The sequence below is a fragment of the Eurosta solidaginis genome, chromosome 3, assembly GCF_040869045.1.
Source record: "Eurosta solidaginis isolate ZX-2024a chromosome 3, ASM4086904v1, whole genome shotgun sequence".
Taxonomy (NCBI): Eukaryota; Metazoa; Arthropoda; class Insecta; order Diptera; family Tephritidae; genus Eurosta; species Eurosta solidaginis.
This window is the reverse complement of record NC_090321.1, coordinates 89083833-89110760: the sequence shown is the minus strand read 5'-3', so window position 1 is coordinate 89110760 and position 26928 is coordinate 89083833. Positions and strand designations below refer to the sequence as shown.

The 26928-nt window shown below is 39.6% G+C and overlaps 1 protein-coding gene across 2 annotated transcripts in view; it reads right to left on the bottom strand.

Annotated features, from left to right (window-relative positions):
• The window catches only part of CCHa1-R (CCHamide-1 receptor), a 331052-nt gene that overhangs the window by 143039 nt on the left and 161085 nt on the right, over positions 1 to 26928 (bottom strand). For both annotated transcript variants that reach the window (XM_067772690.1, XM_067772689.1), the window contains exons 3-5: positions 6376 to 6602; positions 2408 to 2511; positions 2077 to 2289 (exon numbers count right to left, since the gene is read on the bottom strand). In XM_067772690.1, the coding sequence (XP_067628791.1) occupies positions 2077 to 2289; positions 2408 to 2511; positions 6376 to 6602 (544 nt within the window). The remainder of the gene's footprint in view (positions 1 to 2076; positions 2290 to 2407; positions 2512 to 6375; positions 6603 to 26928) is intronic.

Below are 26928 nucleotides of genomic sequence, written 5' to 3'. Positions count from 1 at the left end.
ATACCCTATCACGGTTGGACATACTCTTGTATAAAGTAGTTATGAATATATGTATGTATTTGTAAACGGCACGAACATATGTATGTATATACACCGAATAAATTAATGCCAGTCGCTGAGATAGTTGATAAGCGTAACTTTTTACATGAATTTTTGTTAAATTAAAACGCTTTTATATCGTTGTGCATCAATTGAAACCCTCCCCTGACAATCTAAACTCAGAACTGGGATGATCTTAGACACAACTGAAAAAGAAAAACACGATTAAACAACAAATATGGGAAGATTTAGTCGCTGCGCCTATTGGTACCATAGCTAGAGTTCGATACTTTTTCTTATCAAAGAACTGAATGATTTCTAAATTTGAATCTGTGCTTCCTATGAATGAGTTTCAACGTTTTATTAAAATACGTTTTTTTGGAAGTTATGTGGTTGTTTCACAAAAAGTTTTATTTATTTGAATATTAATAATGAATAACAAAGTTGGTTTAGTTGAATTACAGTTCAATTAGATTTTATTTGTAAGTACAATTAATAGTTTTAGAAAATTTGCGAAAGGTCACGGTGCAACGACTATTCAGCTCGGCGTCAGTTTTACAACTTCTCTTTCTGCTGTTTTATTTCAAAATTGGCATTTTGGCAGAGTTTGCTATCACAAAACGATACACCTGCAAGGTTGTATGTTATTTGTATAATTTGACCTGATTGGTATGTTTAGGGTTTATTTATGTAATAAATAAATGGCTAATTAGTATTCTCGACCACTTCTAGTCTTAAGACCCAATCCCACAGTTATACTTCCGTAGGCACGTTATGAAAAATTGATGAGAGTGAAATATAAAAAATGTGACACAAAAATCACAAGCTTGAAAATGCATTTCGTGTGTATGTTCGCTGTGAATTGTACGAGCTAACTTGCTTTGAGTGGGATGTATGTATATAAATGGATATACAAAATAGAAACATCGGCTCTATTTTTGGTGTGTTTGTACGTGCATATCTATGATATTGTTTGTGCACTAAAAAAATTTAAGCTATCTTATATATATTTCTTCTGAATGTGTGTTTATCACTGAACTCCGGACTGATTTTGATCAAATTTTGTATGTGTTCAAAGGGGTTTGAGGAAGCTTTAGATTTAAAATTTGGTCCATTAAGTGTATTCCAAAAAATTGTATTTATGGTGCGATCCGCTTGAAGTGTGGTATGGGTGACTAGTTCATTACGTGAGAAAATTTTCCTTTCGGAAAGTGGACCAGGGGCTATTCCTCATAAAAGAGTTGTAAAGTGCGATTTGCTTCAAATTTGGTATAGCGGTACTTCTTTTCTTTTCGGAAAGTGGACCAGGGTCTGATCTATTGTAACAAATCGTATTTATTGTGCGAGCCCGGAGAGTGTTCCTGTGAGGTTTCCTTCAGGGAAGTTAACCAGGTACCGAATTATTCTATCAAATTCTGTTCGATTGGGTATATACATATATGTAGCCCTTTGCATAGATTAGTATTAATGATACTTCTTTTTTCTGAGAAGTGGACCAGCGACCGGCCAATTTTTAATGATGCTCACGTATGTTCACAAGTACACGTCCCTGTTTTTTTATTAGCTTTAATTAAATGCTAAGAAAAAAAAAAACAAGATTATTGACATTTTAAAATTGTCTGCCATGGTAGACCACGCCTGCATTGGTGTACTCTTGTGCTAGCTAATGTGCCAAAAATAAGCATCAGCCATCACGAGTCATGAAGATAAGTTGTTCAGAAAAATGAAAGGTTGTATAACTTCGAGAAAAATTCGAATTTCGAAAAAGTATCAGCTTAGTATCTTTTTAATTTATTTATGTATGTCAACGAAAGTTGCACCATCGTAAAAAAGACCCACGGAAAAGAAAAGGACTCGGGCGACTTTTGCTTATGATCACTGATATGGGGAATTTGTCAACGCTTTCAAGCGACAACTCTTCAATTATTAATGACTACACTTGCACACACTCGGAAAAATGGATACAGAAATTAAACACTTATCATGGAAAGTTGGTTACACATAATACACATTTGGTGTGAAGTCAGTTTGACTTACCTGCCTCACAGCTCCCTGCATCTCACCAGGTACATTGGCAGAATATATCAAATGCCGCGCGATAAGTACATAAAATATGCCAATTATAAGTAAAGGAATAGCATAATAGACCAAAAACCGTAGCATCACCACCATTTTAGCATACTCTACTCCCCATTCGCCCGGAAAGGGATAACATACAGCGAACGATTTGCTCTTATTGATATCAATTTTCTAAAGTGAAAATGCAAAAAAAAAGTTAAATCTAGTTAATGTTTTTCCAGCGCTTAATAAATTTATTGAATATGTGAGTATGTATGTGTGTATCATAACATCAGACAAACACTCTCACCTTTACATTGGAGCCGATTAGCGCGGGTATGGCACACAAAATGGCCCACAACCAAATGGACATGGCAAAAGCTATTGTTAAGCGTGTAGCACGTTTGCCGCCACCTTAAAAATTGAAAAAGATATGATAATATAATTTATATTGACATGGTTAAACTCCCATGTAAATATGTATATAGTTTAATACATACACGTATAAATATTGGTGGTCCTGGGGGCCTACTCTGTATTGCGATGCGAAAGAAAAAATACGCGAAATCGGTACTCTGTATCTTGACATTCGCATGCATATTTTGACTTTTGCATTGACATTTTGCCCATTCGCAATTTGTATCCCTTTTCGCATTGCCAGCACTCTGTATAGCAAAAGCGAATGTCAAACAGCATTAATTTTCGCATTTTTCTTACTACAAGTAATAGGCATTCGCATTGTTCAAATATGTAAGTATTAATTGATGATTTTATTAATTGATATCTTTATATTCATTGTACATTCTTTTAAAAATATATAGGACAACTCAAAAAACAAAAACTCAAAAGCAAAAATTTGAAATCCTAGTTTACTTCATGGCAATAAACCCAGATTTGGCCAAAGGGTTACTTAAAACACCCAACGCGAAAACAACCTCAACGTTGTAGAAACTTTTATTATTTCAGGAACTGCCGTTGCTCTCCGTGGAGTTTTCAACTCACTTTTAATGCTATTTAGCACATACAAAAAGGCTTCCTTATTAAGCCGAAAATTCTGCACAAAACTAATGAATAGACATAAAGTAATAGTATATGAGTAATTTTGTAACGTTTAAATTACCTTTGATCGCTGAGACTCATAATGTTGGAGTTGTCTCTTATAATCCTCCTATCAATCCTTTCTTCATTTAAATCGTCCCATAATGCTACAGAATCCATTTTTTAATTTGTTCAACAAAAATTAATCGTTTGCCGAAATTGTAATCACCTTGTTTCTTTTGTTCTCTTTCTTTGACGTTTTGCCAGTGATGCATACTCAAGCAAAAAATTTGCGAAAAATAAAAAAGCGGCATTGTTGGCGATGCGATATTGCTACAGAGTTCCAATTACCTTTCGCATCGCAATTTATTTTCGCATCGCACTGCCTTTCGCATCGCAATACAGAGTAGGCCCCCTGGTATGTTCATTGCAGAGTATGCAAAGAAAACAAAATTTTGAACCATTTTCAACATTTAATAAAACATTCACGATATATACAACAGCGAACACGAAAATGATTTTGAAAAGTATAAAATTTCGTCAAATGAATTTTAATTTTTTTGCGATAATTTTAGAAAACACTTCCATGAACTTTGTAACTGAACAAATCTGAAAAACGTTTTAGAAAAAAATCCAAACACTCGAAAAATTTCATTAAGACTTCTCTGAATTTTTGAGTATTTTGTTTTGTAGCCCAATCAATTTTAGCCTTACAAAATTTAAATTATAAGTATTTTAAAATTCGTATTGCTCTTTGAAAATTTTTTTCCCCGAAGGTTTTTTTTTTAAATTCATTCATTTATTTATTCTCCTTATTTATAAAGGATATGTACTTTTAATAGGGGTGATGACCCCGGAAGACCTCGTTCCCCCCATATCGGCATGGAAGATTATTTCAGAGCACTGCTTCTCTAACCGCAGATGATTACAGTTCAGTCTAGATGAACAGCGTCTCAGTAATATCACGTTGAGGAATCCTAGTGGCATCGCTAGCAGACTCGGGGCCATCTGAGATTTCCATAACAGCTGTGGTTGACAAATTTACTATACCACGTAATATGGCCTATCATTTCTACTGTCCGCTGAAAAATTACAGCGTTAAGCAAACACCTCCGTAGTGGAAGGAGATAATAAATGACCGCAGGGTTGCCAATAGACGGGTTTTCAACATGTCAAGGAGGAGAAAACTGTCCTCAGACAGGGCACTGTACAGGGTTGCGATGGGTACCTACTAATCAGAATTAAGGAGCGTTTAGGCTCATGTAAATAACCTCGAACAATTCTGCTCCAACGGGGTCCTTAAGAGAGATCACAGGGATAAATAAGTGGCGAAATTTTCTTAAAGTTCCTCATTGACATGCACTTTCCCTTGTCACTCCCAGACTGCCAGCGATTGCCTTCCAAAAAGAGTTTTGCCCCCTTAAAAGTCTCCTCTAAATTGGGCTATCTTTGTATGTATGGGACAGTTAGGTGGGTATCCAAACGCTGATCACTAAGGCGGAAATCGCCAGGTGCCAGGACATATCACGTGTCAGAGATCGTGGATCCCTTAGCCTTAGATGGTGCGTGTGAACAGGATGCGAATGCCAGCATTTGATATAGCGCTTGAAGTTTGCTCCTTGAAGGTGGGTCTCGGGTCGGTAAGCAAGCGCTGGGATGTCGCCACATCTTGCCGGGTGTCGAGAACCTTCTGACCGGGCGCTCAGCAAACGTTAGAAAGGGTACGCCATTTAGTTTGTTGCGTCACCGCCAAAGCCCATCTCTCCAATGAGAATTTAAGAGCTGAATGTGAACTGCCTTATAGAAACCCATGCAGTGCAACTCAGTATTCTGGAAACCCCTAACTATTTTAGATGCATTGAGAATAGCGAGGTAGTGTCATCCAATCACTTCGTGCTTAAGTGCCAAGCTTTTGCAAAGATAAGGCATAAATGTCTCCGTAGAGATGTATACGAATTGCCGGGGTAAATTTATGGTATTGTAACGAATTTAGGGAAACTCCACTTATTTTACACCTTCTACTAACGTTCGTATCGCTAAATTGTTGAATAAATAACTGCAATATTCAATAATGCAAAACGGTCTTTATTAGACTACTTTGAAAGTACTACACAATAACACTTATACTTCGCAACCAATAGCGTGGTTAAATCAAACTAATTCCTGACTACTCAGCTTGTGCTGCTTTTATACTCTCTGCCCCAAATATCTAGACGTTTTTTCTTCTAGAATTTTCTACTTGGTTACCAGCTATATGCGTGTGTATTTGTAGTTTATAGCCTCTCGCATAGCCATATGCGTGTGTATATGTGAGTACTACTTCGACTGATGACTACACCTGTGTGTGAGTTATCTCTTCGTTGCCTTGTACATATGTATGTGAGTAAATTATGATTAATGTGTTTATGTTGCTTGCTTTAATGTTTTTGCTGTTGTGCAAGTACTTAGTAACAGCTTAGAGATGGTAATATTTGTCACAGTATCATTGTTTGCCTCAGCCGAAAGTATGTCGTTGCTACGCAGCGATTTATTTTATGATAAGAAATCTGTGACACCACAAGTTAATGCAAAATAATGTTGAGCAGCGGTCACCCAACTCAGCCTTACCTTAGACTAATATTTATGTAAGAAAATCTGAAATACAAATTTTGAGAGACCCATAACTTATACTTCGTTAGACTAAAACTTATTGGGCTACAATTGGAAAAGTTCATAAAAAAAATTAAATATTTTATTAAATAATTAAAAAAATATTTTGAAATAATCTCGATCTGGGAACTTACTATGTAGATCGATTCGAAAGAAATTTCTTTCCGATTTGAAAAAAAAAATTGTATGTGATTTGAAAGATTTTGAATCTAGTTTCCAACTGAATCGGGTTACATAATAAGGCCCATGATTTCAAAATGTTCTTACAAAGTCCTACATGATTCCAAAATGAATTGAAATCATGCTAGACTAATACCGAAACGATCCCGAAGCCTTAAAAAAAAGTGCGGTACCGAAGTCGCTCCGAGAAGATGCAGAAGAAATCGATGTTTCAAAAAGATCCCAAACCGATAGTCTCAACCATAGCTTAGAAAGATTCTGAACGGATATCGAAAAACGTTTCAGAAACATTTATAAAAAAAAAATCGTTACCTTCATTCAAAAGTTTTGTCTCTTCGCAAACTCTGATTCATCGTACACGCACTTACAATTTATAACTTAAAAGTACAATTGAAAATGTACTCCACTTACCGTGCGCATGAAATTTTCTTAATGGATCCACTATAGCAAAGTACCGATCTCCGGACAAAGCTGTAAGTGTGAATACTGACACACCAATCGACACGTCCTTCATAAATTCAGAAAACGTGCACAGGAAGCTACCCCAAGGCCATGAGTCGACTGTGTAAACGGTGGAAGTTAGCGGCACAGTGGTGAGGATGACCAGTAGGTCAGCAATTGCCAAGGAGAGAATGTAACTGAAAGTAAAAAATATTAAAATATGAATGCAAATTAAAGATAGTAATGCTCGTAATACGAAGATATTGTAAAACCAACAAAAAAATAAGGGAGCTGTAAATTATTTCGTGTTGGATATCTACAGGCATTTTATACAAATAAGTTGTGCTCCAAAACGATTGAAAAATCGACAACATTGATTAAGTATAACATAAGTAATTGCCACAGATTTTCACGTTAACATAAGGCTGCGGGATACCGTTGTTGCTAAATTGGAACACTTTGGTCATTACAACCAATTTCCACCAATGTGCCTTTACAAAATAAAAATATTAAAATTTTTTGTACATAAATTCGTATAGCCAATGTACCATCCTTCGGGAGAGTTCCAGCGTTCACCTATTTCCCCAGTAGTACAAGGAAACTGAAGCTTTCTGGCCTTGCGCTCCTCCCTGTTAAACCGATTCTCATTTATGGCGTTCTGGTCTGGTATAGAGCACTAGACACATCATTTACGGTCACCAAACTCGACGTCAAAATGACCGGACGGCAGTACGGCTTCGTAACGCCGCATATAACTTGTGAATTGCGGGAACTCGAAAAGTTCAATTTCATCCCAGGATAGGCTACAATGCGCCGTCTTCCGTTACTATTGCTACAATCACTGCTCATATTCCCTCAAGAGATGAAAGGAGGGGAATTTATATGGACGCGAGGGTTAGTGGGGAGTAATCTGGAATGAGCTGGGTATTAGCCGGTATTAACCCTATCACTGCAGCGTCTTCCAAACGGAGGTAGTCGCTATGAAGATGCGGTAGATGGGATGCTATTCGCCGTTGTAACTGTTAGGAAATTTAACATCTACTAAAATAGTCAGGCGGCTATCAAAGCGCTTAGCTCTGCCGCTGGGAGTTCGAGTGCTGTGAGGGATTTGTTTGACCCCGCATCGAACTTTTTTTGGATAAAATTAGCTGAGTACCAGGGTATGAGAATATTCTCGGCAAGTTATAGGCTGATCTCTTGGCCCGGGTAGATCCAGGCCAATTGAACATGTCTGTCCGTGGGGACTTTGGGATTCCGCTGGCTTATTTCTCTCTGCTTCTGGATCGGCAGGCCTGGAGTCAGCTTATCAACCGCTGGGCTGACTTCACATCTTGCCGTGTGTCGCGGTCATTACGGCTCGTTATTGCCACCAAGCGCTCAGTGGGGCTATTAGCTTTTCCAAAAGCGTATCTATGCACTGGTATTGGAGCTTTCACAGTGCACTGCCCAATGGAAGTCCATGCCGCACATCCTAATATTCTGAACAGTCCCATATATGTTGGCTTTATGGTATTATTTGAAATCTTAATATATGAAAAACACGTGTCACACAATTGAGGCCAATGGACTCCTAAACTACTGCACCGATTTTGAATTTGTTTTGCACCCCGTGTGTAGTTTGATCTATCTTGAAATATAGGATAGGTGACTGGGTGACTAGGGTCTGAGATATAGGCCTAAACGTGGATCCGGGTAACCCTAGAGTGTGTTTATAGAATATGGATATCAAATGAAAGCTGTTGATGAGTGCTTTAGTACAGAGTAATATATTATCCAGAGACGGACTGGGACTGGGATTAGGACTAGGACTGGGACTGGGACTAGGACTGGAATAAAACACATACCACCTTCTGGGACAGGCAATAAAGGATGCATAAGAATGAGAAGAAATTGAGAGAAGAGAAAAGAGATTGAGAAAGAGATAGAATGAGACAAAGATGGAGATAGATGAAGCGAAAAAGACGGAGGGAGGAGTGAATAAAAGGATTAGGAAAAAGTGAAGAGCTGGGGAGGGCAGAGTCGGACGGAAAAAGCTTATTAAAATGTATGCAGATTGGCCCAATTTAGGGCAGGACACGTCTGCCGGATCTTCTAGTTGTTATATATATTATATTTATAATGAACATGAGGTGGAATCATCTAGTCACCGTATACTCAGCTGTCCAACCTATGCTAGGAGGAGGTATAAATATCTTGGTAGGGACGTATTCGGCTCTACGCAGGAAATTTTCGAGATCGATGAGTGCCTTACTCTTAGCTTTATCGTTGCCCTGCAGCGATGTGCTAAGTAACTGGAAGCAATTTTCACCTCTCATCCCTTCGAGCCATTCTCTGGCTTAGATAAAGAAGCCAAAAAGCTGGGTCTTGCGGTAAATGAGGACAAGACTGTCACCCAAAGAAAGAATAGGCGCGTTTGGGCCTTTGCAGCTACGTCTTTTTTGACGAATATAAATTCGAGACTGTAAGGGATTTCATTTATTTTTGAACCAGAATTAAGAGCAAAAACAATGTCAGGAGAAAAACTTTTACCTTGGATTGAGTAGGCAATTGAAAAGTAAAGTCCTCTCTCGATGAACAAAAATCAAGTCTATAAGTCGCTCATAATACCTATCGTGATGTATGGCTCAGGAGGTGGGCGTAGAGAGAAGATGGGATAGTTTTAAAGTGTTCGAGAGCAAAGTTCACCGGAATATGTGTGATCCTGTCCTTGGTGCCGACGGCGAGTATCGAAGGGGGTATAATGATGAGCTTTATGACCTTTACTCAGATATCACGATAGTGCAGCGAATAAAAAACCAAAGGCTTTGCTGGCTAGGTTATATTGAGCGAATGAATGAAATAAGGGCAAAAATAACAATGCAAATAAGTTGTCAATATGCCGACTTATTTTTTTTTAAATAGCTCCGAATATCTTATGAAATTGACGCTTTTCTGTGATCCCAAACTAACTTTATCTATGTATACACATTAGGGCGATCCTTATTAATAAAAGAAACGATTTCTTCCAATCTCACCGCTTGAGAGGGTAAGGCTAGAAAAAAAAGGTTATTTGATTTATAAGAACAATCCTAAAGTATGCACGTTAGGATGGTACTTATAAATCTATATAAATATTTTTCCAAGTCTCACCCATTCAAAACCTAGAACAAAAACATCAATGGGATTCAAGGGGTTGATAAGCACAATACAAAGCTTTATAACTTCAGAGCTTTCTCAATCCACCTTCCTCGACCTCACCTACGCGAGGGAAATCCTCTTAGCAAGCAAGGCTCCGGCGACCCGAAATTCCTCATGGAATTGGGGCGGCGGGCGGTATGATCTATAAGATTAAATGTGGGCATGTTAATCGTTCTCGATATAAAAATCGATAATAGTAGCCAAAACTTTCGAGGAGCGTCTTAATCGTTAATAAAACAACAAAAACGGATGTAGATGTAGGTGAAAGTACGACGAGCTCCCATGGAAGCATTCAGCTATTGTTGATATTTGTCTTTTTATTATTAAAATGCTGCTTAAATTAAGTATTTTGCTTGCAATCTCTATTACCTTTAGCAAAGAGTTTTATTTTAATTTGACAAACAAACACAATGAATGTTGTTTATTTAATAATTTGGGAAAAATTTAAACAACGTGACATCAGGACGGACAAGGCGACAGCTGTTTCGATTATACCTTGTAAATCTCTTCAAAGCCTTTTCTCCCGTGAGTGGGAGTCGAACTCGCACTCCTACGATAGTTGAAATGGTTATAAAGGCATTCAGCTACGTCATGCCTGTTGTAATGTTGTGCTACATATTAATTTCACATTTAGCCATCTTGGTATTTAAGATTCCATTAGCACTTGGATAAAATTATAATTTCATCACATTTTTCGTGGCTATTACAGGCTCCGTTGGGGTGCTACGAATGTGAAGTTTAGACATCTCCAGGTGCGAGTGCCTATTCGAATGTGAATTTTTTTTTTTTTGAATAATTATGTAGACAACGAAATCGCTTTTTTCCTCCGCCAAAACGATTTTGATCGTTTCGTACCAGGTAAAGCCAGCTATCTCTGCTTCGTGATAACTGCCGCCAATTGACAACACCAAGGGAGGTCAAGTTTTCCTCTGGGGGAGTTATCCCCCATTACTATGCTTTCAAACAGCGGTGTCGACTGAAATACTTTTTTGGCTGGAACATCTTCGACCATTCGCATAACAAGACCTTGGTAGCAAAGCCTTTCAGCGTAAAGCGCTAACTGGTAATCATTATTCCTCCTTCCACACTCGCCGCCGACATCACGGACCATAAATCTTCCCGAGAACATTTATTTCTGGTTTTCGCCAGATGAAGTCCACAGTCTCGAATTTATATCCGTCAACAGTGACATGGCTGTCAAGCCAAGAATGAACCGATTATTTCTTGGTTGACAGCAGTTACTTCGACTTGTCCCCATTAACCGTAGGACCCACTTTTTTGTCACTTTATCTAATCCGTTGAAGGCAGAACTTACGGCGCTTTTGCTTACGCTAATGATATCAATATTATAGTAGATTGTGCCACTAAAGTTCAGTTCTGCTGCTAGAATTATCTTCTCCATCATTATGGAAAAGAAGCCGCCTTGTCTGACGCCTTGTTTGGTTTCAAGCAGCTCTTAGAGATCCTTCCCAGTCCTTGCTGAGCTACATCGTGAGTCTTTTCCAGGATCTGATTCATCGTGAAGATTGGTCGATGTTCGATTTACCAGGTCTGAAGGCACTGATAAGTTCCAACTCGTTCGCTTTCGTTAACTATATGTTTCAGTCTTTCGCACAGTGCGCTAGGTAAAATCTTGGATGAGATATTAAGCAGGCTGATTCCACGGTAATTGGTGCTGTTTGTGGGATCGATTTTCTTTTAGATTGGGCAGAGCCCACTTAAATTCCATTGTGGAGGCAAGCGCTGATTTGACCATATTTTGCATACGAGTTGAATTTGCTTTTTACCAACTCTTCGCCTCCATATTTGAACAGCGCGCTGGGTAGTCCGTCATTATCCGGCGTCTTGTTATCCTGTAGCCGGGATATTGCCATTCTCACTTAGTCATAGTCGGATGCCAGCACAAGCTTTCTGCCATCGGGTATCGGGTTAATTTTCTCCCTCACTAGCTAGCAATAAGGAGAAGTGTTCTTTCCACAATTTAAGCACCCACCTGCTGGATTATCATTCCTGCTGGAATCTTTACGGTCTTGAAACTTTCCGTTTTCCGTTGGATTTGATTTTTAAGTTTTCGGGCATCTAAAACTCCTCGCACTAGCGCCATTCTGCTTGATGGCGTCTATTGACTTCACGAAGTGGTTCCATCGATCGGTAGCTGTCGCAGCATAAGTTTGAGACCACTTGGGCATTACAGACTATCTAAAAATTCATATGTGATTTAAGCTTACCTTGATTTTATTCTCAAATTTATGGTAATATTTTCCTGGTTTGCAATACATCGGGGAAATCACGTTAGTATTAAGTAAAAAGCACACTTCACTGCCATTTTGTGTTTGTATAAATCTATATAAAGATTGATATTCTACCAAATCCGTTTCTCAGAAATGTTTATCAAATATACGTACATATATATATGCACTCAAAAGCTTAAAGAATCCTCTTATGCTTCAATGCCATAAATGTAAATTGAAAAATGTGTTAGGGTGAGTAAATGAAAATGTCGGTGATTCTCAATGTTATTTCTATTTCTAACTCAATCATTGATTTGTTTACTTGCAATGAAGCTAAAATGGATCAAACTCACAATGGAAGTGTGTGGAACTGCGATAAAATACACGAAAGACAAACTATGGTGGCGGAAATATACTGGAAAATTGTTAATATTTGTATGTAACTAGAAGATATTGGTATTGGTTCCTCACATGACATCGTTCTCAATTAAAATATACAGAAACAAATTGACTTTAATAAATATCTCTTCAGTTACTGAGTGACCTTCCCGTTTTGTATTTGTTATTTATCATGGAGTTTTCTTGGCAAGTGTTGAAATGAGCAGTCTTTTCCTCATGGCTATTTCAGGGGTTGGCAAGAGATCATTCCAATATGCGAATATAGATAAGAGATGAAATCATGATTCGTGTTGCAAGTGTGAAAGCAGTGACGTACTTTCATTAACCTTAAAAAGTCAAATTTGGGTGGCTTTTACCATTTTCGATTGATACCTGGGAAATAAGAGTAATTTTCACAAGTCATCGATTCCGCCTTGGCTCGCCTAAATTTATTTAAAACTTTTTAACCGTTATAACCTTAGCAAAAGAATGTTATTTTGTACGAAAACATAACTCAAGCAACCTCCCAATCGAGAGACAAAAAGCAGCTAAATAGGAAGAGCATCTTACATAGAGTAGCCTGCCTACCATTGTCGGCAGGCTGTGGTCAACCTTGAAGTCTTTATCGAAACTGACAAAAGCTAACCAGATAACTGTCAAATACAGACGAAGAGCTAAGAAACTCTGCCATATATAAAAACAAACAAAGCCCGCGTCTACCTTGTATAAACTAACAATATCTGGCGTATTTAGATCTTATAGCTACAGCTCCGGGCTGACTGACTCCCGTCATCCTGTGTCGTTTGTTTTATAGCTGATATTCCTGGTGTTGTGACAATCGTCTTCTTCTTATAGCAATAAAATAATGCTATGCTTTAGGGTTATTGATTTTGTAAGGAGCTGGTTAGCAAGTATGGCTTGTGTTCATTGTGTTCGTTGATTGTCAGGATTTATTTGTCAAATCAAAGAGAGCGAAAATGCTCAAAAAAGAAAAAAGGAAATGGAGGAAGTTTCTGCTAAACTATCACAAGACAGAACCTCCCGGGGCAAATAAAGGTATATATCCGTGATCACTCTAATGAGATACGGCATCATATAACCCCGTTCTTGCGGAAAAGAAATCCGACTTCTAAAGCTAACGCACATCAATTCGGTACATCTGTGTACTAGACAAAATAACAGCGTTTCTACGAATCCCACTAGAGCAGAGAAATCGCATTAGGAGACAGAACAAGACCATTTGAGTGCGTTTTTAATTAGTTTAGCTGTAGATAGTAGAACCTAGGATTTCTCGAGTTCGTTTAAGAAGTAATATCGGGCAGGATAGGCTTCTCACAATAGTTTCGAATATTGAAATATTCGAAGATTCGCGAGCTTCTCGACATTCAATCAGTTCGCTGTCCATATATTTCAAATGCAGAGACTATTTCAAAGTATATGCTCAAATTTCTCGCTTGTGCTTGAGAAGAAATCGTGAGATTTATATAATGCAGCGATTTAATTGAATGTCGAGGAGCTCGCGGCTAGGGATTTAAGGAGTTGTTAAGCGGAATTCATAGCTTCCGCAACCCAATTTTCAACCTCACCTATACGAGGTGAGCCCAGTTACAAATACGCATGCTTCATACACATACGTATATAGCAGGCGAGACTCTGGCACCCCGAGCTACTAACGAAAGTGATTGGTGGGGTGGGATAGCTTAGGAGGTTCAAAATGGTCATTTTTTTCATTTTCATTTCATTTTCATGAACTCAAGAAGCTCGTGAACTTTAAGAGTAATTAGATCTTCGAGAATCTCGCCAGAAGCCGAGGTCTCTACCTCTTCGGAAATAGTAGCAGCCTTTGATTATTTTATTTATATACATATTCACATATTTATTCATAACTCTTGGTCCCTTTTATACAAACAATACACCGAGGCTGACTCCTGGTTCTCATGAAACCACAAAACTGCAAATTGTACAATCATCTGACGTTACATATGCATATGGAAGTAATACAGGGTGTATGAGTAACATTTTCGATAACATATTGAAGATAACAAGTACTGTAGATAAGAAAGCAATGCTATGTTTTATCTTTCATTTGGGAATGCAAGGGATTTTATCTCTTTTGTGGGATTTTAATAGAAAATTATTAAAAATGGTAAAATTGTTTTCCTCAAGCTAAACAAAAAATGTAACTTATTAAAATTGTAAGTTTTTCGTTACTTGATTAAACACAAGAAAATGAAGAAACTCTTGATTTCATTTGAACTCTGCTGCCGACTTTAGGCAATGGCTGATGCCAATGAAAGACAGTTGCTCTCATAGCATTGGCAAAAGCATGTGGAGTAAGCCTTGAGTGCGACAAATCGGAGTTTCTAAGGGAAAGCGAATAATAAAAACATAAAAGAACACCAAATGCTGCAGATTTATCGGAGAAGACAGACTTTCTGTTGCTTTTCAGCATGTTTAATGAAATTATTGTATATTGCTTTTTTTTTGCTGCCCCCAACATAGATTTGGAAATATATAAACATTTAGTGCTTTTGTTCCCTCACTAGGGTAGACACCTTGGTGTTGGTGTAAGGGCTTAGCCGAACTCCATAGCGCCCGACTATGAGGCGGAGCTGTTTAGGACTGGCATCTATGCGGTTTCGCCTCATAGGACGGCGGCAGGATGTCGGTTACCAAGAACTGCCAACCCCCTAATCCAGGGTGTTATGCGGACCGTACCTATTGGACGACTTACAGCCAGGGGATAAATTTGGCTGTATTCGAACGGAGCCTTCCCGATACCGGGCTACCTCGGGAAGTATTGATGGCCTTACCACAGTAACGGGCACTGCTTTGGCTGACGGTTCTTTCCCCGTATATAATACTGGGCCGCTGAGCCCGCCTTGTCGGCAGGTGGTCGTACGACCAAGATGAACGACTCATTACCAAATTGTAATAAGGAGGATGATAAGAGGAGGACTGAGTCGCAAGCCAAGGCCGAAAAATATGCATTAAGCGATGCGTCGGACTAGGGGAGCGAGAGTAGTGCTGATTCAATGAACTCCGTGTTGAAAAAGCACACAAATAAAAATAGAGTAGAAGAGTGGAGAAGGGTACGGAGCAGAGGAAGTAAAAGAGCTCTCTCGCAGTACCGTGCAGCACTAAGAATTGTCCAACGCCTGGGAGCTGTGGTCGACCCAACAGAAGTAGAGATCGAGCGCTTGGAATGGGCCCATGAGGTGGTAGAAGTAGGTAGAAGGCAGTTCAAAAGGTTTGCTGTTAGAAACCCTTGGTTCTGCAAGCGGTACGGGAGGAAGAAGCGCCGAATGGCAGAATGAAGAGGCAACATTCGGCGGAAGGCGACAAGCCTGCTTTCAAGAGGCAGAAAGGACCCAGTCCCAGAGCAGCGAGGCAGGGCAGTCGCATAGACAAAACAAGTAGACCCAAATCTGTAAGACAGATGGGCCCCAATAGTGAGGTAGCAACTACCTCGAAAGCTGCGAGTCAGAGGGAAGTAGGAGATAACTCAAAGGGAGATAACGCTAAGACTGCGGCTTTCTTGGAGGTGCTAAAGGGAGTTAAAGCTAAGACTCCGGCTTTCTCGGAGGTGCCAAAGGGATTTAACACTAAAGCGGCAATTAACCACCGACGTGTGCCGTACGTACGGACGTTTGTCGTACGAAACACGTTTGACCGAACCCTCATGCCCGTAGGAATAAATGTGTGCGTCTGTGTACATGTATATAACATATTTGTGTGTGCATTGTTTACAGATAAGCACTGTTGCCATTGATCATTTTCCATGCATGCTTATGGAAAAATGAACTTTTTCCAATTTAATTTTTGATGTTGTAAAAGGCTTGAATTAATATTAAATAAATATAAATAGATTACATATTTATAATCTGCACTTTTACATAATTATTTGGAATTATTTTCATAATTTTTCAAACTTTAATAAGGTGTTTTTGCATAAAACTGCAGACGGTCAAAAACTAGCGCAGAAAAGTTTACTAGGCAACTCTGTCTAGTGAGAGAGCGATCAGCTGACACATTCTTACGGAAAAAATCAAAATTGTTTTGATTTCTACGTTCCGGGCTACGTACATACGTACGGGCGTCGGTGAGTTTTCGTTTACATTGCGCACTCATAAGATAGGTCGTGTCAGCTGACACGTTTTTGGTACGTACCTTCGTGAGTAACTGCCGCATAAAGGCTCCATTACTGATACTTAGCATAGACTTGACTTGACTTGGCGTAAACTTGGCAACTTAGCCACGATTATACTCCACTTAGCGCATACAATCTGGCATCATAATCAGGTTTGAAATTTACTTTTAAATAAATGTCAATTTGTATGACAAAATGTCAAAATGACATGGAAACAAACAAATGGCATCTCAAAATGTAAACGTCACTTAGAACTTACATAGAAAATCAAAATTCAACAGACTCCTAAGTCAAGTTAAGTGTTGCCAAGTTTTGAGTAATCAGTAACATGCACTGTTCATTTAACAGAACTGTAAGTGACAGTTCTCAAGTCAAGTCAAGTCTATGCTAAGTAACAGTAATGGAGCCTTAAGCCTCCGACTTTTCCCGAGAAGATGAGTGATGTGGCAAAGCTGTCACTGACTGTGGCGCTGATTGATTGTAGCAGTCCTTTCGGACAGATGACTACTGAAAGGTGGAGATTTGTATAAAGGGAAATTATTAGCTTAATGCTTAAGATGACGCGGGAACAACCAAGTAACCCCTTCCAACCAACAAACAAATGTCCTTTGGCACAGGCAAAATTTATATGCGACCCAGGAAAAGAAGTCCCGAGGATAAAAATCCTAACACGCTGGAAGTGGGCGAAGTCGAAAAGGACTTCAAAAGCCTAAGGGAAAAAAGGCAGGTGGAGTTAGCCGACGTCACCACGAAGGTGTTAGAAGAGGACCAACAGCCAGATAGTGCTCTGAGCCGCACAGAGGAACACCCGGCACAACAGTTACAATAGGCTGAAGGGGGCTTCGAACAATCTAAACCAAAAGCGCCAGGGGAGGACGATGACGTCACGACGAAGGTGCTGGAGGGGAACAAACAGCCCAATAGTGCTGCGAGTCCTACAGATAAACCTCCAACACAGTAAAGTGGCGTAGAGCGAACTCTTCCTAACCCTTGAGGAGGGTTCGTTTGATGTGGCGCTGATCCAGGAGCCGTTGCTCTCATCGGGAGGAAAGGTCTCTGAACTTAGCGCGTGCGGATTTGGCGTTTACTATGCGCAAACAGAAGGACGGGTGAGAACTGTAGTAATGGTAAGGAATTCACATATGCTGCCTAATTACACTACTGAGGACCTCGTAGTGGTGGCCGTTGAGCAAAGGAATAAGGAGGCACTTATCCTGGCATCCTGTTACATGGCTCATTCTGCGGAGGTTCCACCGATGGAGTGCAAGAGGCTAGTACATGACGAAGGGCGCAAAGGGCGGTTGGTCATAGGCGCGGATGCAAATGCGCACCACAATGCGTGGGGAGGAGCAGATACGAACGAGAGAGGCGAATCTCTCTTTTGTTACATCCTGTAAACCAATTTGCAGATAGCCGACAGGGGAAATGTCCCTACATACATTGGTCCAATATCCAGCAATGTTTTGGATATTACACTGAGCTCCGAACGTGATATATCATAGGTATCATTGGATGGTTCGTGATAGACCATCCTTCTCCGACCATGCGTATATCAGCTTCCGCATCCCCCTAAAGAAACTGGGACAACCCAAAGAGGTTGCCAATGTGGAAGAACTGGAGGAGTCTAATGAATTCCTGACAAGGACTTATGACTGCGTATAACAAAACTTGCCCTCTAAAAAGATTCTGAGGAAAAGCAAAGCCGCCATGGTGGAGCAATGAGCTGAGCCTTCTAAGAAGACAGGTAAAAGAAATATTTAAGCTAGCAAAGACCGCGGAAAGCGAAGCGTGTCGGGACGAGTACAGGGATCTACAGAGGATACACCAGCGTGAAATTTCCAGGGCGAAGAGATTCTCATGGAAGAGTTTCTGTACGGACATAGAGTGTTCCAGCGAAACAGCACTGTTGAGAAAAGTCCTAGACTAATAAAGAAAGAGAAGGGGGAATGGTCACTTAATAGTGAGGATCGTGTAATGGCTTAAAATTATATTCGATGGGTGCATAAGACTGAATCATGTACCGCACTCTTGGAGAACTGCCCGTGTAGCTTTCCTACCAAAGGCGGGGAAGATTGGTCACATGTATCCCAAAGATTATAGACCCATTAGCTTAACATCATTTCTGCTCAAAACCTTTGAGAGGCTGATAGATGTGTACATAAAGTCCAACGTGGATGAAAAGCTGCTCTCCACAACACAACATACGTACACCAAAGGCAAGTCGGTAGATACCGCATTGCATAGGGTGGTAATAAGCTAAGAAAAAGCCTTGGAATATAAGTAATATGTTCTAGGAGTCTTCTTAGACATTGCCGGGATCGGCTGTGTTAAATTGCAGGAAGATTACATCACAATGGGGATTGTACGAGGCCACGAAATCAGTGGACAGGTGAACGCCGCAGAGAGGGGTGCTATCATCTCTGCTGTGGACGCTGGTCATCAACCAACTGCTCAGGCGATAAGGGAAAGTGTCTTCCAACGATTAGCTCTTTGATGGACCGGGCGCTTCGGGATATTCATACCTGGGCATCAAATGTCGGGTTGAAAGTCAACGCGGATAAGATGGATATGGTCTTGTTTACAAAGAGGTACAAGGTCCCAAATTGGATCAGGACTAAGATAGGAGGGGTGACTCTACAGGAGAAACCTTGCACAAGGTATCTAGGAATCATCCTAGACAGTAAGCTGTCATGGAAGCTCAACGCGGAGGAGAGGGTGAAGAAGGCTTCAACGGCACTTTATGCATGTAAAAGAATACTGAGGCTTATCGCCCTCTATTTCTTTTTGGGTTTTTCAGCGATTGTAAGCCCTATCCTATACTATGGAGTTCTTGTTTGGTGGAAAGCCACACAAAAAGCAACCTACCTCAAAAAATTAGAGGGAGTATGCAGACTATCAATGCTTAGCATTACGGGAGCTGCACTGTATGCCATTCTGCACATTCCACCTGTAGACCTGGTAGCAAAGAACATAGCATTAAAAACCGCAACCAGGCTCGGTGCCTCGGGGCAGCTTGAGCGCCGACCATATGGCCATAGTAGTATAGCTTCATCAATCACAAGACCAACAGACTACCCCCAGCGGGTAAGGGGTCAGAATATACCCGCGGTAGGTATGCCTGTCGTAAGAGGCGACTAAAATACCAAATTCATGAGGTGTGTAGCGCACCCCTTCAGGTTGCCAGCGCAATATATAGCTTCTCCAAACCCAATTGTCAACCTCATCTATCCCCGGTGAATCCTGTTTCACTAATAGACGAGGCTCTGGCGATCCCAAGCTCCTTATGGAACTTGAGGGCGGGGAGGGAGGTTGATAGCCTGAGGGTTTAATGTGGCCACATAAATCATTCCCGAGATGGTCGGGCTAGCACCTGAATGGTGCTGTGGTACCGGAGCGTACCGGATTTGTATCCGGCAAAGGACCATCACATCGATAACACTCCCCAAAGCATTCGGGGAGCAACCTTATCGCTACAACAACAACTACCTGATTCCCTACCTGCGCTTCGAGGGCGAATTTAAGGCCACAATAGAGGTGGACGGTTGGCGCAAGGGTACTCAAATGGCGGACGAGGGTATACATGTGTACACAGATGGTTCCAAAGTAGTGGAAGGAGTAGGGTCTGCGGTATACTGTGCTGATCCGTAAATAAACAGATCCTACAAGCTGCCGGATTACAGTAGCGTTTTCCAAGCGGAAATAGTAGCCGTAACCAAAGCAGTAGAAACCCTGGAAGAAAATAGCCCAAGCTGCAATCGTGTTAACTTTTATATGGACAGTCAAGCAGCAATTAAGGCAATAATCTCGCATAGCACAGCACCTAAATGCGTGTTAGAGTGTAAGCAGTCCCTGGAGAGAATCGGGACATGGAGAAGCAATCATCTATATTGGGACCCAGGGCATATGGGAATAGATGGGAATGAAAAAGCGGATGAACTAGCTGAAAAGGGCGCAGCTCTTGAAGCTTGCTCCGTAGACGTACCAATTAGACTGGGCGAAATTAAGCGAAGGCGAGAGGTGCACATGATCGATCAATCAGGAAAGGCGTGCGCTCAAGCGCGGGGCTGTAAAATGTCGAAGATTATGTGCAGGTCTTACAACCTTAGCCTAACAAGGTTGCTTCTATAATTAAAAAGAGAGCACTGTAGACTCATGACGGGTATTCTGACTGGATACTGCCTTCTGGCGTCACGGTCGAGCACGTTCTGTGCTCTTGCCCTGCGCTTGTTATGCTAAGACTCCAGCTATTAGGAGTGATACGGCTAGAAGCAGCATCTAGAATAAGCAAGTGGCTTAAATTCTAAGAAGCTTCTAGTGCCAAGAGGACGGAGTTATTTTATAACATAGGTCCTGGTTTTTGATAGGGTTTTTCAGTTTGGTCGTTAAAACAAACTTCTGGTAACACTACGGACTTATTCAGTCTATGTGAGGCCCTCATGGACCGGCCAGTTCAATCTTACCTAACCTAGTGCTTATGTTGAAGTAAAATTATCTTTACTCTAGTGTACCAGGAGATATGTACGCCTTTGAGCCCTCTAGGAATGTATAAAGTAATTTATTGGTAGGATTAAGGAAAAGAGAAGATTTATCACAATTTGGGACATATTTTTTTCAAGTCGATAGTGTCACTGGCTAAAGTAGTGTCCATGTTTACATATAGAGTCAATCCATATGAAAACGACTAATTGAAAAAGGTGGCTAGTCTCGGATTTCGCTCAAACTTTGAGGGACACTTCTTTGTGGTCCTAAAGGAACAAATTGACACACATGCAATTTTTATAACCACTGGTTTCAGACTGATCGAATTTCAAAGTTTGAAAAACGTAATTTTTAGGCTTACCCTATTATAGCAGTAAAAATGTTTCTATTAGAGATATCCTTACATTCGATATGGCGTTTTAAAAGCAAAAGATAGTAGTTTGTTTAAAAATAAATAATAAATCATATGGCGAGTATGTATCTAGAATTAAAAACCTGGTACTGAAAATATGTAATTTTTATCCTTTTTTTGTCAATTTTAACTGGCTCTGGCGTCTTCACTGTTTCAAGTAGCCACTCAAATTTTTTCAGAAATTAAGGGTACACATCCTAGAAGAAAATAAGTCAACCGCCCGCCAAAAAAACCCACTCCTTATAGATAAATTATTATCTCGAAATTTGTAAGTTTTCAAAAATCGTGTTTTCAGGCTCTAAAACGAACGTGTTTCTCAAAAGATAAAAATACGAATTTTTCATGGACTCCAGTCCTGACCTTTAGCTTTTAATACCTGTATATTTCGTTTTGTTATTTTCATACTAAGGGCCTCTGCTGATCGATTTTGTAAGGCATAATGTTACAAATTTTTTTTTTTTTTCAAACTAATTTATACGAACTATGTTTGAAAACTCATTTTTTATAAAGTTCATTAAGTATTTTTCGTTCATTTCTGTGGTTTTCGGAATCGTGTTATCTGCTTTATATAATATGGAGTGCTCAATCGGAATTAATTAGTGAAGATGACATAAGTGAAAGCGATAAATACTTATTAATGAAACGAATTCAAGCAGTTTCTTTTAATAATATCTGTACCTATCATCATAAAAAATATGTCGATAACTATTTTTTTTTTGCTTGGAAAACAATGCTGTGATCTATTGAATACCCATAAAACTACTATTAAAGAGTCACTTAGAGAAATTACCATAACATTTTGTGAAAAAAATTAAAATTTGAATCTCATACCGGGACGAGCAATTTGCTCACGCTGCATTGAAAACTTAAGCAAAGCACATTTTCAAGACATTAATTGTGAAGTGTCATTTGAACCTCCATATGAGGCACTAAATTCACTGAACAAAATATGTTCAATTCTCGAGGAATCACCGATTCCGCCAATTCAAAAATTAAGTATGCCCCAAAGAAAACGAAAAATCGATGAAGGAGTGTAGCAAATATCAAGGAAGATACGAAACACGTTACAATCATCTTTTGACGTTGTTAGATGTGAAGAAAATGTGAAGGCTAGTGATCATGATTGTCACAATTTAGACTATTTGGAGTTGATTGAAGAAATGAAAAGTAAATTTAAGGCTTCGTCAACGTTCGATGAAAAATATCAAATTTTAACTTTATTACCAAGGAAGTGGACAATTTCAAAAATAAAGACAGAATTTGGGTGTAGTGAATATCTCATCAAAAATGCTAAAAAAATTAGAGAAAGTTGCGGAGTATTAGGGAAGCCTCCAAAAAAAGAGAGTGGGATCAGTTGAAAAGTGAAACTGTGGAAAAAGTGAAACAATTTTATGAAGATGATGAAATAAGTAGATTAATGCCGGGATAAAGAGATTGTATAACTGTACGTGACTATAATAATGTAAGGTCTAAGGAACAAAAACGTTTGATCCTATTAAATCTTAAAGAAATATATGAAAAATTTAAGCAAATACATACACTGCTAAAGATAGGATTCTCGTCATTTGCTTCACTACGTCCGAAGAACTGTGTATTAGCTGGGGCAAGTGGCACACATTCAGTGTGTGATTGTTTGATCCATCAAAATATGAAGTTGGTGTTGATGGAGTGCAAGGCTAATAAAACATACAAAGAATTACTTAAAAAAATAGTTTGTGATGAATCGCGTGAAGATTGTATGTTATCTCGTTGTACAATATGTCCAGGCACTGATGATATTGATTCTGACATATGCGACGAATGTGAACTTTCATCTGAAATACATTTTAAACAATGGGTAACTACTGATCGCTGCTATTTGGTAACTGTAGTAAAAACAATTGAGGAATTCAAGGATGATATAAAGGAACACTTAGTAGCTTTAAAGGCTCATCATTTTATTTCAAATAAACAATCTGATTACCTAAAAAATCTCAAGGAAAATTTGAAAGATAATGCAGAGTGCAAAACATTAGTTGACTTTTCTGAAAATTATTCGTTTATGGTACAAGATGAGGTACAAGCGATTCATTGGACAAAAAATCAAGCCACTCTTCACCCTTTTGTGATATATTTTAAAGAAGACGGCGTACTTAAGAAACATACTTTCTGTGTGATTAGTGATTATCTAAACCACCACACTGTATCTTTTTTTTTCACTCCAAAAAATAATTTTGAACCATATTAAAATAAACTATCCACAGTTTAAAAAAATGTATTACTTCAGTGACGGTGCAGCTTCCCAGTACAAAAATAAAAAAAATTTTGTCAATGTGTGCCATCACAACGAGAATTTTGGATTTAAGGCAGAGTGACATTTCTTCGCTACTTCTCACGGCAAAAGCCCATGTGACGGTGCAGGAGGTACAATCAAACGGACCATAAGGAAAGCTAGCTTGCAGCGAACTGCAGAAGATCACATACTAACCCCAAAATCAATGTTTGACTTTTGTTCGAACGCAATTCAAGGCATAACATTTTTTTATGTAACTAGTTTGGACGTTGAAGCAGCTTAAATGTTTTTAACTGATAGATTTAAAAACATTAACAGCATCAGACACGAGAAAATACCATAGCTTCGTTGCTGTGTCTCAGCGGCAATTAAAATTACGAAAATATTCATCTTCATTCATCTTGACATTCCCATTATATAAATTGCAAAATATAACCGTATTTTCGTAAAAAAAATTAATCAGTTTTGAGTCAAATTATTGAAGTGTTACGAAGAAAATTAGAGAGATTATGCCTCAAAAAATCCATCAGCAGGCGCCCTTAGTATGAAAATAAGAAAACGAAATATTCAGGCGTTAAAAGCTAAAGGTCAGGACTGGAGTCCATGAGAAATTCGTATTTTTATCACTTGAGAAACAAGTCCGTTTTAGAGCCTGAAACCCACGATTTTTGAAAACTTACAAATTTCGAGATAATAATTTATCTATAAGGAGTGGTTTTTTTGGCTGATGGATGAGTTATTTTCTTCTGAAAAAATTTGAGTGGCTACTTGAAACAGTGAAGACGCCAGAGCCAGCTAAAATTGACAAAAAAAGGATAAAAATTACGTATTTTCAGTACCAGGTTTTTAATTCTAGATACACACTCGCCATATGATTTATTATTTATTTTTAAACAAACTACTATCTTTTACCTTTAAAACGCCATATCGAATGTAAGGATATCTCTAATAGAAACATTTTTGCTGCTATAATAGGGTAAGCCTAAAAATGACGTTTTTCAAACTTTGAAATTCGACCAGTCCGAAACCAGTGGTTATAAAAATTAAATGTGTGTCAATTTGTTCCTTTATTACCCTAAAGAAGTGTCCCTCAAAGTTTGAGCGAAATCCGAGACTAGACAGCAACGATTTTTGCTAATATTAGACGTTTTCATATGGATTTACTCATATATCACATTTTTTTGTACGAAGTTATATAAAATTAAATCAGATCTGATTGTTGGTAGAAATTAACGGCAAGATATAAATTGTACTTGGCATATGAGAGACAAGAAAGACATTCACTAGACAAGGATGCCACAATTTTACAGAAATGCAATTTTCGGTTGTGAAAAATGTCATACATATCTGTATGTAAATTTTTTTATTAGGCTAGGGCGATTAACAACCTATACCGCGTTATTGAAACAATAAAGGCCTTTGTGGTTCTTGATATTTCCAGTATTCGATGAGGTTGCCCCTCTTGGCCTGGATAGATTTGGTATAATCCGATTTTAATAAAATTTTTTATGAATCGCAGAGCTTTTTGATGCATTGGTTTTATTCACTTAACAGTTTCCATAATGAGCTCCGTCGTTAAAATAAAATAAAATGCAAAAAATAAAATTAAAAATTAAAAAAGAAAAAAAAAAAGTAAAAAATATAGAACTAAACAAAACGAAATAAACGAAAGAATAGGAAGGGAAATGAAAGGAAAGGTAAGGAAAGGAAAGGAAGGGAAAAGAAAGCGAAGGAAAGGAAAGGAAAGGAAAGGAAATCAAAGGAAAGGAAAGGAAAGGAAAGAAAAGAAATTAGACCCAAATAACTGAGTTGTTGACAAAAAGGGTAGTTTATATGCGCAAAGGCAAAAGTTTTATTGTTGATCATTTTGCGCAGATTATATTTTTTAGAGATTTGTCTAAACGGTTATATCAAAGAACTTAACTAGCTTTTTTTCTTGTTCTCCTAAATGTTTGTCTTACATCTTCATCCGAGAGAATATTTCTCTGCTTTTTTATACTCAGCTGCCTCTGGGTTGTGGTAGTCAACGAGCTTCTTGTGGAGCTGGAAGCCAATGGTTGTCGGGTGGTTGCCTATGCAGATGACCTCGCTATCCTAGTCAGAGGCAAATTTCTGGGCGCCCTGCGCGATGTTCTTCAGGGCTACCTGAATACTGTGGCTAATTGGGCTGAATCATGTGGATTGACGGTCAACCCGGGAAAAACGGAATTGGTCCTTTTCACAAGAAGATATAAGATGCCCGATTTCAGAACTCCCTCGATTGGAGGGGTACCGTTGGTACTTTCTGATAGGGTTAAATATTTGGGGATTGTTTGGACAAGAAAATGTCCTGGAGACCCAATGTGGAAGATCGGGCCAGGAAGGGCGCCATTGCCTTGTACTGCTGCAGAGGAGCTATCGGAAAGAGATGGGGACTCGCCAAGAATAGTACACTGGCTTTATGAGATGGTGGTCAAACCGATTCTGCTATATGGGGTGCTGGTCTGGTGGAAAGCACTGGACACGGCGAGCACCTCCAAAATGTTAGTGTCAGTGCAACGGACGGCGCTGATCGGTATCAGTGGCGCTCTCAGAACAACACCTACCTTGGCACTGAACGTAGTGCTGAACATATACCCAGTAGATATTGCGGGAAAGGCGGCCGCGACAAGGTCGTTGGTCAGGCTTCGTGATATGGGATATAGACTTTCTGACCGCGGACACTCTAGCCTTCTTACCGGTTTCGACTTCATCCCGGACAGAACGGACTACTGTATGCCGATAACTGCTCCCTATACAACCTTCACCCCAGTTATTCCAGAGAGAGAGGATTGGGGAAGAGGAATTATCTGGGGCATGGGACCGGTTAACTTGTTCACGGATTGGTCAAAGCTGGATGGAAAGGTTGGTGGGGGGGGGGGGGGGGGGGGCTTTTGTCAAGAGCTAAATTTAAGCCGCAAGTTTAAGTTGGCTGATCACTGCAGTGTATTCCAAGCGGAAATTGCTGCGATTAAGGATGCGGTGGATGGAATGCTATCCAGTGCTACCACGGTTAGGGAATTTAACATCTACTCTGATAGCCAAGCGGCTATCAAGGCCTTGAGCTCAACTACAGTGCGATCGAGGGTGGTCTGGGGGTGCCTGACCTCGCTTGCGATTGCATCGAATTATTTTACAATTAAGATTATCTGGGTCCCGGGCCATAGTGATATCCCGGGTAACTGTCAAGCGGATCTCTTAGCCCGCATCGGTACAACTGAACCGGATGAAGATGGCTGTAGGGATTTCGGGATCCCGCTGGCCACCTGTGGATTGCTCCTCCATAGCTGGGCCTCGAATCAGCTCAGCAAACGTCGGGCGGATACCACGTCTTGCAGGGTAGCAAGATCTTTCTGGCCAAAAGTGGATGGCAGGAGGTCTGCTGAAATAATTGGGTTCACTAAGG